General features: G+C 34.2%; 1 protein-coding gene across 5 annotated transcripts; it reads left to right on the top strand.

The window, feature by feature from the left end:
• The first annotated feature begins 248 nt into the window (after nucleotides 1-248).
• Nucleotides 249-9,223, top strand: LOC111412075. 5 transcript variants are annotated; one of them, XM_023042819.1, is made up of 3 exons: nucleotides 249-321; nucleotides 7,365-8,081; nucleotides 9,012-9,223. In XM_023042819.1, the coding sequence occupies exons 2-3, from the start codon at nucleotides 7,732-7,734 to the stop codon at nucleotides 9,124-9,126; spliced, it is 465 nt and encodes a 154-aa protein (XP_022898587.1). In that variant the 5' UTR covers nucleotides 249-321; nucleotides 7,365-7,731; the 3' UTR covers nucleotides 9,127-9,223. The 5 variants fall into 5 exon arrangements, 2 of the variants coding, with proteins under 2 accessions (XP_022898587.1, XP_022898588.1); XR_002705957.1 differs by having other exon boundaries at nucleotides 253-3,118; nucleotides 8,427-9,223; XR_002705958.1 differs by having other exon boundaries at nucleotides 254-3,118; nucleotides 8,954-9,223.
• The last annotated feature ends 4,803 nt before the right edge of the window (nucleotides 9,224-14,026 follow it).

Below are 14,026 nucleotides of genomic sequence, written 5' to 3'. Positions count from 1 at the left end.
AAAACAAATAAAAATTATTATTTTTTTTTTTTGGTGTTTTGAGGTGGGGTTGTGGTGATTCTCAAAATTTAAAAAAAAAATTATTTTTTTTTGTTTTGAGAAACTAACAAAAAGAACGCATTTTCAACAATTTCAAAACAAACACTTAAAATACAAAATTCAAAATAAATTCAAAACTCAAAACACAAAACTGAAATACAAAGAGAACACCCTCGTAATATTTCAATTCCCGCTTTTAATTTCACTATCCTCTAAAAACTTCCACTTTCCCTCTCATTACCTCACACGAGCTCGGGATACTCCAACACTCGCGGGTTTCAGGTCATAGGTTTTCCTCAACTCTATTCTCTAAGTCTTTTCTTTTGAGTTTTTACTATGAAAAGTTTCATCTATTGGGGTAAATTTTTCTGTGACTTGTTCACTTGATTTACCTATAATTGTTCATTCATCCCCGATTTTTTTCTTTCAGTAGACTGTCGGTTCTATCTTTCATATCACTAATTGTGGTTATCTTTGTTTAATAGGTATGTGTTTGGAAACTATCATTAATTTCTGTTGCCTTCTATGTACAATTTGAACCCATTTGTTTGTGGTTAGGTTTTTTATTTGGAATAACAACTGAGATGATTAGTTGTGTGAATAGGTATATTCCCTAGCATTATTATGTTGTTTAAACATTAACCTCACTGTATCGTATTATGTTGAATTTCATCCTCATTGAATTCTATTCTAAATGGCTAAGTTTCCCTTCGTGCTTCTTCTTTGGGTTAAGTTGGGTAGGTGATCGAATTGTGAGGAATTATCCCTTTTAAGCTGCTTTAATTTATTGCAGTGCTGTGCCCTTTTGTTTAAGGCAAAATTTTTACAATCATAGATGTGTTTATATATAATCTTTTCAACCTTTGGAGTCAGTTGAGTACGAAAATTAGCAATGTACAGACAATCAAAGATTCCTTTGCTCAATTTAGTTTTGAAGTTTAGGTTTAAATTCTCTGCTCTCACTCATTAGTCAAAACCAGAGCATTCTGATCTTGTCTATTAGTTGTCATCACGTGTGGAACAGAATAATGTAGGTGACAATTCAACAAATGTGTTATATGTATTGGATATAAAATTTCAGAGTTACCGAGAAAGATCTTTTTTGTTGATTTGTAACACTTCTTTGGCTATTTTGTTTTGGCTCAGTCAAGGGGAAGGAGACATAAGTAAGGTTGTAAAATTTAATTCAATTTTTCACTATCCATATGCCATCTTTTCAACTTCATCATCAAAGTTCATATTGAATGTCATCTCTGCAGCTCTTCTATCCCAATAATAGATTCTGTAGGATTTCGTTTTCTTTTTCAACTCTTATTGATCATTAATTCTAAATGTGAAAAATATTGCAAGAAGAAAAATGTTAATAAATTATAACTGTTTAGGCCAATCAAATGGTCTTACTGGCAACTAATTGTGAGGTACTACTAGAGAGGCTAAAAGAATGAAAATAAAAGAAGATCTAATGTATATTATAGAAGAACCAAATTTTATATCAATTAATGTTGCCCGAACTTGGTACAAGGAAGATCCTTTCATTTTTTCAACACAACCCGTTCAAGTGTTCTATATGGATGACTTGAAACAAGGAGCCAACTGGAAAGTCGTACAAAAGGCCACTCCTCGTCATATATGGGATTTAGTTGAGAGTGCTGATGAGTGTAATAATGATGATGAAGAAATTGACAATTCTAGTGTTGTTCAACAAGATAGCTCATCTATGGATGTTCGACTTTTGATTGAAGATGATGATTTGGACAGTAGACTCTATGCTTGTATTGATGTTCCGCTTGAACAAGTAGATGAGGAAAACATCGATGTATTTGACATGGAAGAGGACTTCTAGTTTGAAGTTGATGACAAGGATGATGAGAAAGATTCCGAAATATCTGATACGGAGTTAGAATTCATTTTCGATGGTGATAGCGATTGACGTCACTTCCATATAGTAATCCATAGTTTCTTTTCATGATCATTATAAGACTCTTTGTTATGCATTATGATATTTTCCGTCTTCACTATTATTTTACATATTTTGTAGGTGTTAAGGCAAATTTGTTGTCAAACAACCTCCTCAGGCTATGATGTTACTCGGTTTAATTTTTCAGTGGCCTAGTCAAATGACTGAACCGGAATCCAACACCACATTCGAGACGATACAACCCAAAGGTCAATTGGACCACTCGAAGCAACCTAAATACTTTAGTGTTGCTCGTGGCCCAATCCACTCCCTTGGATGGCCTTTAATTGAGAGACAAGCTTGTGAGCCCACTTAACTATCTTTTGGGCCTTTAACCTAACTCATTAGTTAGCCTACTTAAACTTATCTTATTTAGGCTATTGGTAAACAGGTTAAATTGGCTTCTTTTCTCTCTAAGTGAGAGATGTCTGACCTCTCTCTCTCTTGGCCGGTTTTCTGTGATTTCTCTTCAACTCTTCTGCCTCTTTGTGGATACCATCTTAGTGGTGATGTTAAATGAGATTTCTTCTACCTTTGTGGTCTCAATAGTGGAATATCTCATTGGAAACCGGAAGTGGAACTTGGTATTGTCTTGGTTCGTAGTTGTCGGCTTTGTGGTGTTGAAAGTACCCGTATAAACTTACTTGGGTTTTCTTTGGTGATTAATACTATCACCTTACATCTGGTATCAGAGCTTAGGACTTCAATTTCTGTCAAAAAGGTTCAAAATCGAGAGAAATAGGCGCTAATCTCCAAACTGAACGAACCCTATTCTTCCAATTACTCCCAAACCCGACCTAATTTGGACAAACGGAGCTCAGACCGATAACCAGCAGGTCGAGGCACCCCCTGTGAGGTGGCGCGTGGTGGTGATGGCGGCGGTGCGTGGGAGGTCCTGCAACGTAATTTTTTCTGTCATTTCGTTTGTTTCATTTTCCTGAACGCTTTGATGTGTTTGGCTTAGTGTTTCAGGTTGTGTAGGAAAAGTTAGACGATTTTGCCCCTAACCTCAATCTGTATTTGTTGCCGATCGTAATTGTTATATTTGCTGAATCTTTAGGGTTAATAGTGGTGGCCCTAAAGTAACAAATTCGTATCTCTCCACGTTACGAACTCAGATAGGTTCGCTCTGGTAAATTGGCTAAAACTTTTACATTTTTGCACTAGCAGATCATCGTGTGGGGTGATCATTAGGTTTGGGGGTTGTTATTACTTGACAACCATTGCTTGTGTTGAAAATTAGGGTTACGTGCTCTTAATTGTTTGATTGAGTAAATCAGTATTTAATTCTTAGTGATATAATTGCCGTGAAACTGATTATTGGTTAGATGTAATTCTCTGTTGCATTGTTATTTCTGATGCTTATTAATTCCATTAGAATTACAATAACTTTACCTGTTTCGAACATTCCCTTGATCTAAGACCGCGAGTCTTACGAAACCCTGGGAATCTAGAACGGCGTATATTGTCTGTGACTCTAGGACTAACTTTGTGTTGTTTGATTGCGTTTTGTGCATTCTTTAACTGTTGTGTGAAGATGACAACTTACAACTTTGATTTGAAGATTTTTAACGGAAAGGGTGACTTTTCTATTTGACAACAAAGAATGAAGGGTATTTTAGTTCAACAAAAGGTTTCAAAGGCTATTGAAGGTAATTTTTCAATTGATTTTTCAAAAGAACAAAGACAAGAAGCCGATGAGCTTGCTTACACCTCAATCATTTTATATTTGTCTGACGCCGTTTTAAGAAAGGTGGATAAACTGAAAACCATTAAAGAACTTTGGAAAAAATTAGAAAACTTATATTTGCTCAAGTCTATACCGAATAAACTCTACTTGCTCGATCGTTTTTTCAGTTTTAAAATGGATCCTTCAAAGGATCTCGATGATAATTTAGACGTGTTTAACAAGTTGGTACAGGATATAGTTAATTGTGATGAGGCTGTGTTCGAAACTTATAAGACTATAATTTTGCTCAATGCGATCCCTGATTTCTATAAGGAAGTTAAGAACGCCATTAAGTATAGTAGAGATACGTTGACACTTGAAATTGTCATAGACTCCCTTAGAAACAAAGAAATGGAAATTAGAACTGAAAAACACGATAAGAGGAGCGGTGAGTTACATATGATGTGGGTAGAACTCAATTTAGGCAAAATAGTCATGATGGATATCAAAGTGGTGGCGAGTTAAGTGGCAATGGATGGAAAAAGAAGGGCAAGGGTAGATCTAGATCAAAATCTAGGACGAAGGCCCGAAAATGTTATGGCTGTGGAAACACAGGGCATTTTATAAAAAATTGCCATAAAGAAAAGGGCAAGTTAAAGATTAAGGAAAGAGATGAGGTAAATGTGTTATCTTCTACATTTGAGATAGATAACGATAAGGTCTATATGCTTACAAGTCCAGTTGCATACACTGTTGAATTGAATCTAACTGCTAATTCCCGCATGCATGAGTGGATACTTGATTCTGGTGCATCGTTCCACGTGACGTCTGAAAAGAATTGGTTTTATAATTTGTACGAATCTAACGTTGGGCATGTTGTGCTGTGTGATAACTTTGCCTATACTATTGCTGAAATTGGTAACATAAACATAAAATTTGACACGGATTTGTGTACATGTTAAAAGATGTTAGATATATGCCTAAATTGTCTAGGAATTTGATTTTAGTAGGGAGATTTGAAAATGATGACTTCACTAGTAAAATTGGAAATGGTATGCTAAAAATGATTAAGGATGCTTTAGTTTCCATTAAGGGAACTAAGAAAAACGACATTTATATTACTACTGGGAAAGTGATTAGAGGGTTGAACTCCTCTAACTCTTCTGTCAAGATTGATCACACACACACAGATGACATAATAGACTTGCACATGTAGGCATTAAGGGATTTAAGTTGCTTAATGAAAAAGGTGCATTTCAGATTTGTCATTTTGTGATCACTGTGTGCTTAGTAAGCATCATAAACTTTGTTCTCCACGAGTGTTCATAAAGCTAAAGGCATGCTTGAATATGTGTATTCTGATATGTGGGATACTGCTAGTAATCCCATATCGGGTGGGAATAGGTATTTTCTGTCTATTATCGATGACTATATTAGGAAAGTGTGGCTCTATATGTTGAAAGATAAATCTGAGACTTTTCATAATTTTAATAACTGGAAGAGACAAGTGGAAAATCAAACTGGTAAGAAAATCAAATTTTTTAAGGATAGATAACGGCCTAGAATTCTGCAATACGGAATTTGATAGTATGTGTAAAGAAAATGACATAACTAGACACAAGACCGTTCCTTACACTCCCCAGCAAAATGGGGTAGTGTAAAGGATAAATAGGACTATACTTGATAAAGTACGTTGCATGATGTTAAGTTCTGGTGTCCCTAAATCGTTTTGGGGTGAGGCTGTTATGATTGCCTGTTATTTGATTAATTTAACTCCTGCTGCATTAAATGGTGACACTCAGTATAAGAGATGGTCGGGTAAATTGAGTGATTACTCTATGCTTAGAACTTTTGGCTGTACTGCTTTTTCTCATCAGAATGAGAGAAAGCTGGAATCTAAAGCTAGGAAGTGTGTCTTTCTAGGATACCCCGAGAGTGTTAAGGGTTATAGGTTATGGGATAGAAGCCAAAAAGGGGTTAGGATTATCATAAGTAGAGATGTCACGTTTAACGAGAATGAGATGCTGTGTATTAAAGGGGAAACCGAATCTGAGAGTGAAACTGAACTAGGTGAAGAGAGAGACTAGTTTAAGGTGGAGTTAGGAAAACTTAGTACATCTGTCCCTACTGCTTCTAATGAGGTGTAAATTCAAGTTTAGGAACCTGAAGTGGAAAACAGTAACAAAGTAGTGATAGAAGAACACCCTAAGGAAGAAAATTCATTAGCTAATTATAATCTAGCTAGAGATAGAGAGAGGAGACAGACGAGAGAACATAGAAGGTTCGGTTTTGAATCTGAATTAACTTTTGTGTCCATGTTAGTTATGAAAAACTAGCTATAAAGAGCCAAAAACCTTTGAAGAAACGATAGGTAGTGATCAATCTAAGGAGTGGTTTAAGGCGATGAAAGAAGAGATGAGTTCTCTAGAAAAGAATCAGACTTGGGAACTGGTACCTACACCTAAAAACAAATCGATCGTCGATTGCAAATGAGTTTTTAAGATTAAAGAAGGTACTAGTAGTTCGGAACCCTTAAGGTTTAAAGATAGGTTAGTAGCTAAGGGTTACACATAAAAGGATGGCGTTGATTATAATGAGATTTTTTCACCGGTTATTAAGTATACCACTATTAGAGCCATGTTTGCTTTGGTTTCGCATTTTGACTGGGAACTCGAATAACTTGATGTAAAAATTGTTTTTTTACAGGTGAGTTTGACGAACAAATATTCATGAATCAACCAAAAGATTTTAAGGATAAATCAAAACTTGATTATGCGTGTTTTCTGAAAAGGTCCCCATATGGCTTAAAACAATCACATAGATAGTAGTACAAGAGGTTTGATTCCTTTGTACTCACCATAGGGTTCTAAAGAAATAAATTTGATCATTACCTATATTTTCAACATAACGAGACTGATAATAATTATCTATTTTTGTTGCTCTATGTGGACGACATGTTTTTGATTGGTTATTCTTCTAAGTGGATAAACAGCATAAAAGCAAAACTAAGTGGTGAATTTGACATGAAAGACCTAGGTAAGGCTAAGAGAATTCTAGGTATGGAAATAAAAAGAGATAGGTCAAATAGAAAGAGATAGGTCAATACTAAGGTATTTGAAAGGTATGGGTGACGTAGGTCTAAAGTTCAGTGTTAACAAGAAAGGTGTGAAATTGAAGGATTTTGTAGATGCTGATTATGAGGGAGATAGGGATGGTAGGAAATCGACTTCCTCTTACATGTTTACCCTATCAAATTCATGTGTTAGTTGGAAATCACAATTACAACACATTGTTGCACTATCTACCACTGAATCTAAGTATATTGCTACTAGTGAAGCAATTAAAGAGGCCTTATGGCTTAGAGGTTTACTTCATGAACTATGTGTCTTGAATGAGTGTGGTTGTGTATTTTGATAGTCAGTCATCCATACATTTATGTAAGAACCCTGTTTTTCACGAACGCACTAAACACATTGATGTTAGACTACACTTTATTAGAGATATAGTATTTCAAGAGGTGGTGAAACTTGAAAAAGTTCACACACAATACAATCCTTCAGATATGGGCACAAAGGTGCTGCCACTGGTAAAATTTAGAACTTGCAAGGATCTTCTAAACATTGGTAGATGTAAATGATTTCCAATTTTATCGATTTTCTATTAGAGGTGTCACTAATGGAAGGCGTTTTCTTTTTGCAGGTCCTTTGACACCAAGGTGGAGGTTGTTAGACAAATTTGTTGTCAAACGACCTCCCTCGGGCTATGATGTTACTCGGTTTAATTTTTCAGTCGGTTTAGCCAAATGACTGAACGGGAATCCAATACCACATTCAAAACGATACAACCCAAAGGTTAATTGGGCCACTCGAAGCAACTTAAATACTTTAGTGTTGCTCGTAGCCCAATCCACTCCCTTGGATGGCATTTAATTGAGAGAAAAGCTTGTGAGCCCACTTAACTATCTTTTGGGCCTTTGGCCTAACCCGTCAGTTAACCTACTTAAACTTACCTTATTTGGGCTATTGGTAAAAAGGTTAAATTGGTTTCTTTTCTCTCTAAGTGAGAGATGTCTCACCCCTCGCTCTCTCTTGGCCGGTTTTCTATGATTTCTCTTCTACTCTTCTGCCTCTTTGTGGATACCATCTTAGTGGTGATATTAAATGAGATTTCTTCTACCTTTGTGGTCTCAATAGTGGAATATCTCATTGGCAATCGGAAGTGGAGCTTGGTATTGTCTTGGTTCGTAGTTGTCGGCTTTGTGGTGTTGGAAGTGGGTATAAACTTAGCCTGGGTTATCTTTGGTGATCAATACCATCACCTTACAGTAGGTTATTCCATTGCCACCAGAAAAGAAGCTACCATCCCAAGACCTATGAATGGTCCAGCCTGCACCAGTCAATGTGCCAACAAAGATAGGTATTTCTACGATTATTGGCTAGTTCTTAATTCTTTTTTTTTATTAACATCATATTTTTGTAACATTGCTGAAGGAAGAAACAAAGGTTTGAAGCATGTCAATGCTAAAGATTAAAATATAACAAACATTAATAGGTTATATTCTCTCTACATGTTAGGAATTAAGAAATTTTCAGAGGCCAGTCTATATCAAAGTTGGTATATATATATAACGGACCCTCTTGCTTTCTTTCATCCATATTAGTTAAGTAGCAGTCTACCAAGTATCAAAAAGGAATATCTAAATCATTAGAAGTTAGTATTTTAATATAAATTATTGAATCAAACATAATGTTATTGCCTCAGCCATGACCTCGAACTTCCAAGACCAGAGGGAATTGTATTAAGTCCAGGAATACAAAAAAGGTACTCGGAGGCCTCCTAAGTTTGTTTAGAACTTTCTTATCTGCCTTCCACTTCTGGGTCTACCTTGTATCTACTTTGGTGAATGTCTTTCTCTTCCCAGCTTCCATGAAATTGAAAAGATAATCAGAATACATTACTTTGACATCTCAAAGGAAGTGAAGCAAAGAGTGAGAAAGTTGAGTTTGTACAGCTATTTTCTTCTTCTTAGTTATTAGAAAGAAAAATACAGATGTTGTCAATGTTCGTTAGATGTCATCTAACTACTAATTTCTCAGTGTATAATTTTTTGAAACATGACTACATTACATGGTTCTTATGAAAAATCAAAATGAAATGTCACTCACTTCATTTTCTATCGACTACAGATTGGAAAGTCACTCTTCCATATATTGAATGTTTCATTGACATGTACGTGTATCCTTAATGATCTAAGTTGCTAGCATTCTGATCTTGGTTGCTTACAATAGGAGCTTCATATTCCAATACATTTTTGTGAATTAAGCTATGGAAGAACATACATTACAGGGATACAAAAGGCTGGATCCATCCCGTGACTAAGGAGAAATATGTAATGAAACTAGTCTTATCAAAATTTTGGAACTTAGCTAGGCTTTTTATTTTGGATTCCATTATAGTTTAGACTGTGTTTTTATGGTTGGAATTGGAATTGACTTGTAAAGATGCTATATATTATTTTGCCTCGTAAATATTTTGCTAGAGGCTTTTGGTTGTGACTATTGTTTTTTGATTTCGGATATTTTTTATTTTGAAAATTTTATTGGTATATTGTGTTGGAGTTGTCCTTTTAATCTACCTTATAATTTTGACTATCGTACAGGTTCAAAAAAATAAAATAAGTCACATTTACCGACTAAAACCACAGTAGAAAATACAATCCAAATTTATTGCCTTGAATTTTGTTTGTCGGCAAATTCATTATTTCCCGACCAATGTCACTTAATTTCGTGGTCAGCAAATTTATATTATTGCCAACCAACTAATAGGTCGGCCTATGTTTACTACCACCACTTATGACTTGTTTATTGCCAACTTATTTTAGACCTTTACCGACCAAATATATGGTTAGTAAAAAGTTATGTCATTACCGACCACAATTTTTTGGTCAGTCAAAATCTCTATGTTTTTCGACTAAAGTATAGTTTGGTCGGTAAAGACCTTCGTTGGTTGGCTTTTGGCTACCAGTTGCCGACCAACATTTTTTGGTCATAAATTGGGTTTACTGACTGATATTGGACTTTTAGGGACCAATTTCTTGGTTGGCAAAAGTCATATTTTTTGTAATGATTTGACATCATTTTAATTACACATTCTTAAATAAAATAATGTTACACATAAATTTAAAATTTTTTCTTATTTTTTAACCATACATTTTCTATCAATGCACTATTCAAAAATGCATTTTATGAAAATAATGTAGCTCAAACAAGGGTTTATTTTGTTTTCTTAATTATCCTTTTACAGTTGTTTTGTTTATGCATGGACGCATGGATTTCTGTTCAATATGAGAAAATTTAGGATTGTTCTAGATTAGGGGCGGAGCCTAATGAAGTCTACTGTGGGCATATGCCTGCACTGAACTTATGGGCCCAACTTAGGCCCAAATGGTTTTATTTATTTATTTATTTATTATTATTATTATTATTATTATTATTATTATTATTATTATTAGTTTACTTTCATTTCCCTGTCTAGCCCAGAGAGCCTACTAGCCCAATAACCCGTTAGCCAAATCAAACTCCATGACCCGTTTACAACTAACCCATTGACCCATTCAATTGAATCAATTGGCAATTGCGATTCATTCAATTTCAACTGGTCGGAAAATTATTTTCGTTCTCCAGTCTCCACTCGTGCCCGTCTCCTACTCAAGCCACTCAACCATCGATCAGACTTGCTCCGTAGACCGTAGTCTGTAAGAGGCGTTGCTTCCTCATGGTGGTAGCTCCACCATCCACGCCTACACCGCTCTAGCCTCCAGTTAACCTTCGACTTTGAAGGCCGAGGCAAAATCGACTGCTGACACCCGACAATTCTTCCTAATTACAGCAATAGGCAACCAGCAGAAGAATAAGGTAAAGCCCCAATTTCCAATTTTCCACCGACCCTGATTTTGAAGCTTTTTTTTTCCTTCTTTTTTGTTTTTAGATTTGTGTAAATTGTAATAATATTTGGTTTTTAAATGATTATTTTTAACATATGAAATTAGCACCTCGAAGCGGCACTTCCTACAATTGCTCTTCAATTGTTTATTCTGCCAGTACCAGACAGTGAGTGAGAGTCACACACACTTCAAGTTCTAGCTCATTGTTGCCTCAACCTGTGACCGTCTCACGTTTGTGATTGTGAGTTGCTTACTCTACTATTGCCTACTGGATTTTGGAAATAGTATAATTACCCTGTGAAATTGTGAATTGCATGGTGAATTGATTATGTGAAATTTGTGAAAATGCACTGTGAATTGATTATGTGAAATTGTGAATTGCACTGAATTTTGTGAGTTGCTTTCAGTATTTGTGATTCTTTTGTCATATAAATTTTGAGTCGTAAGGAACAAGTGTAATATATAAATTATGTCGTTTTTTGTATTGTTGTACTATTGTTTTATTTTTTTTTATCGTCATTAAATCCATGACCAAAACCTCGACGTTCAGCGTCGAAATTTTTTTGCCCGTATAGAACTAAAATCTTGGCTTTGCCCCTGTTCTAGATAACCTTTCAATTAATATGGTTTCGAATCATAACATTCAAAAATGATATTTTGGGTCACGGATGACAATTATCCCTGATTATTCTAATCCCCATAGGGCCTGCCCGAACTAGCGGGGATTCTATCCTTTTCCCGAGTAGGAGACTGGCTCACCTTGATAACCTTATAACTTATTTGGAAGGAAAAAAAAAAGGTTTAATAGCAAAAAAATCCCATTACATACTCAACGATGAGCGATATATCTCTACCTATTGAAAATCGCAAAAAACATCCCTATTTGAAACCTTGAATGCGGAATACAACCTTTGAGATGCGAAACATCTCTCTGTATAATCTTTGAAAAGCGATTTACCCCCTACCATCCAAAACGGTGAAAATTGTCAAAATTAAAAAGGAATAATTGTTATTGTGATTTCTAACTTTTTATTTTTTATTTATAAATTATACCCCAAATATTTTATTAAGTGTCAAACACAAAATCAAACTTTTAAGCCCGTTTGATCCCCATTTTTGCTTCTAAAATGCATTTCGAACAGCACATTACATTGACTAAAAGTACATGCTGCAACCGGTCAAAAGTTTTAAATTCACACAATTTTCGCTTTTTTTCCTTCTGTTCTTACTCATTTATATCAAATGTGCTCACTCATGAAACAGCCTTTGAAATGTCAAAGGCTGCAACATGTTATTAGTGTTTGAAAGTTTTCACTTTTCACGTTTCCGTCCACGTGAATGAGTTCATGCCTGTGCCCGGTATGTTCACCGACCCGTCCGCTTGTCCAACAATGGACATCAAAACGTGAAATTTTTTTAACGTTCTAAAATGACCCACGTTCTCCCGCACAGGCCACGAAATACAATAGGAGAATTCGATCAAACACTACATTAGATTGTGAATCTTGATTTATAATTTAAAGGTGATCAATATGTAAAATTGTTCTACCTTAATAATTGTTTATTATTTAATTTCTGAATCAATATTTGTGTGCATCTAGATATTCTTAGTCATTTAAATTAAAAATCAAAACATACGAATATTTGTTTGCCTTGTCAAATGGTAGTTAGAAATAAATTAGATTTAGTGCTAAAGTTTAGTTCTTGTAGGAACGATAATTTGGACTCAAAGATCGATTATATTACTTATTCGATATCATATACTTGCGATAGAAAAAATCGATAATATTATCATTTTGAAGTATTCACGACAAGCTTTTAAATATTTCTTTCGAATTAAAATATCGATACATTATGAATTCATAATAACAAGTAAAGAATTACCTTAACAAATGAACTTAATAATCATGATTTATTTTGCATTTAGTAATTTATGCAAGATAATTTTTGATATTTAAATTTCATCCCTAACATATTTATCATGACCGCGTCACAAGCTTTTTGATTATATATATATATATATATATATGTATGTATAATTTTTTTAATGAAAAACGTTTTCCAACTTTTGGTCACGTGATAAAATATTTATTTGAAAATAAGGAAAATAGACTGCCAACTTTAGGGGAGTAGAATTTTATTTTTCAGGTAATTCACTCTTTCTTTATCTCTCATCTATTCCAATTCTTTTCCATCTACCTACTAATAAAAAATGGACAAGTATAACATTTTTTTAGGTTGAAAATAAAATCAATCAAACACATTTAATCGATAATTTTCATGCAAATAATTTTTAGGCAATTCAATTCTCTAAAATTTATTTTTTTCATGTAAATTCCATATTTACAATCAAACACATCCTTAGTTTCTTTTTTTAAAGTAGCATGTCTAATTTCCTCTGTAATTTACTTTTAATTTAGATTGTGTGATAAAAATCTGGTCCAAAAATATGTTATGGCCCTGTTTAATTTAGATATTTTGAAATAGATATTGTGAAAAGTGGCTTTTTGGAATGTGTAAAGTTATTAGTCCACATTCAAAATTATTTTGTGATAGACATGAAAATGCACGGAAATCCTAAAGGGACAATGCCAACTCATCAAGAAAAAAATATATTCAAAAGTAACAAGAATAAAAATTTATAAACCTTATTGAGAGTTTAAATTTATCTAACATCTTTATTTTCTAGAAAGAATTTTTATATTCACTAAAGTAAAAGTCACATGGCTATACAGCATAATGCTAAACTAGCAAGGTCACATCGACCGTGTTAGTGAAGCAAAACTTCACTATATATGACGTGTTATTCATTTTAAAATTAAAGAAAATGAGAAAGGAAAGTAGTGATAGAAGTTGAGTATTGATTGGAGTATGGCAAGTTAGTACAATACCACTTATCAGTCCCCCTGACTAATTCGTTTGAAAGAAACAAAATTTGTGAAATATATGTACTTCGTGTTTTATAAATGTACAAGAACTAGAAACATATACACACACCCTTGAACTTCTAAATTTGCAAGTTATCATCGAGTCTTTTGCACATTTATTTTCCCAATTTTCAAAATGGTAACAAATCTATCCTAAACCAAATTTTATTAGCAAAATCTATTCCTAATCTTTTAATTAATTAGCAAAGTGTGATACAAAAAGGGAAAATCTAAATTGTGCATGTAGTCCCAACCTTTTATGGTTGGTACAACAACAAAAATGAAAGAAAAAAAGGATTGAGAATCAACAATGCAATCTTTCCAAAATGGGCCACATAAAAAATTTGAAAAATAAAAAATTAAATTCATCCTTCCCCTACCACACCACATCACACCATACCATACCATATCACCATTGCTGTCGCCTCCACCATTGGCATTATTCAATAGTAATATGCTAATTAATTGAAAGATTGGAATGTATTGTGCTA

Source organism: Olea europaea, chromosome 16 (genome assembly GCF_002742605.1).
Source record: "Olea europaea var. sylvestris chromosome 16, O_europaea_v1, whole genome shotgun sequence".
In the NCBI taxonomy this organism is placed as follows: domain Eukaryota; kingdom Viridiplantae; phylum Streptophyta; class Magnoliopsida; order Lamiales; family Oleaceae; genus Olea; species Olea europaea.
Note: the sequence above shows the minus strand (reverse complement) of the source record. Positions and strands in the feature narration are given on the sequence as shown.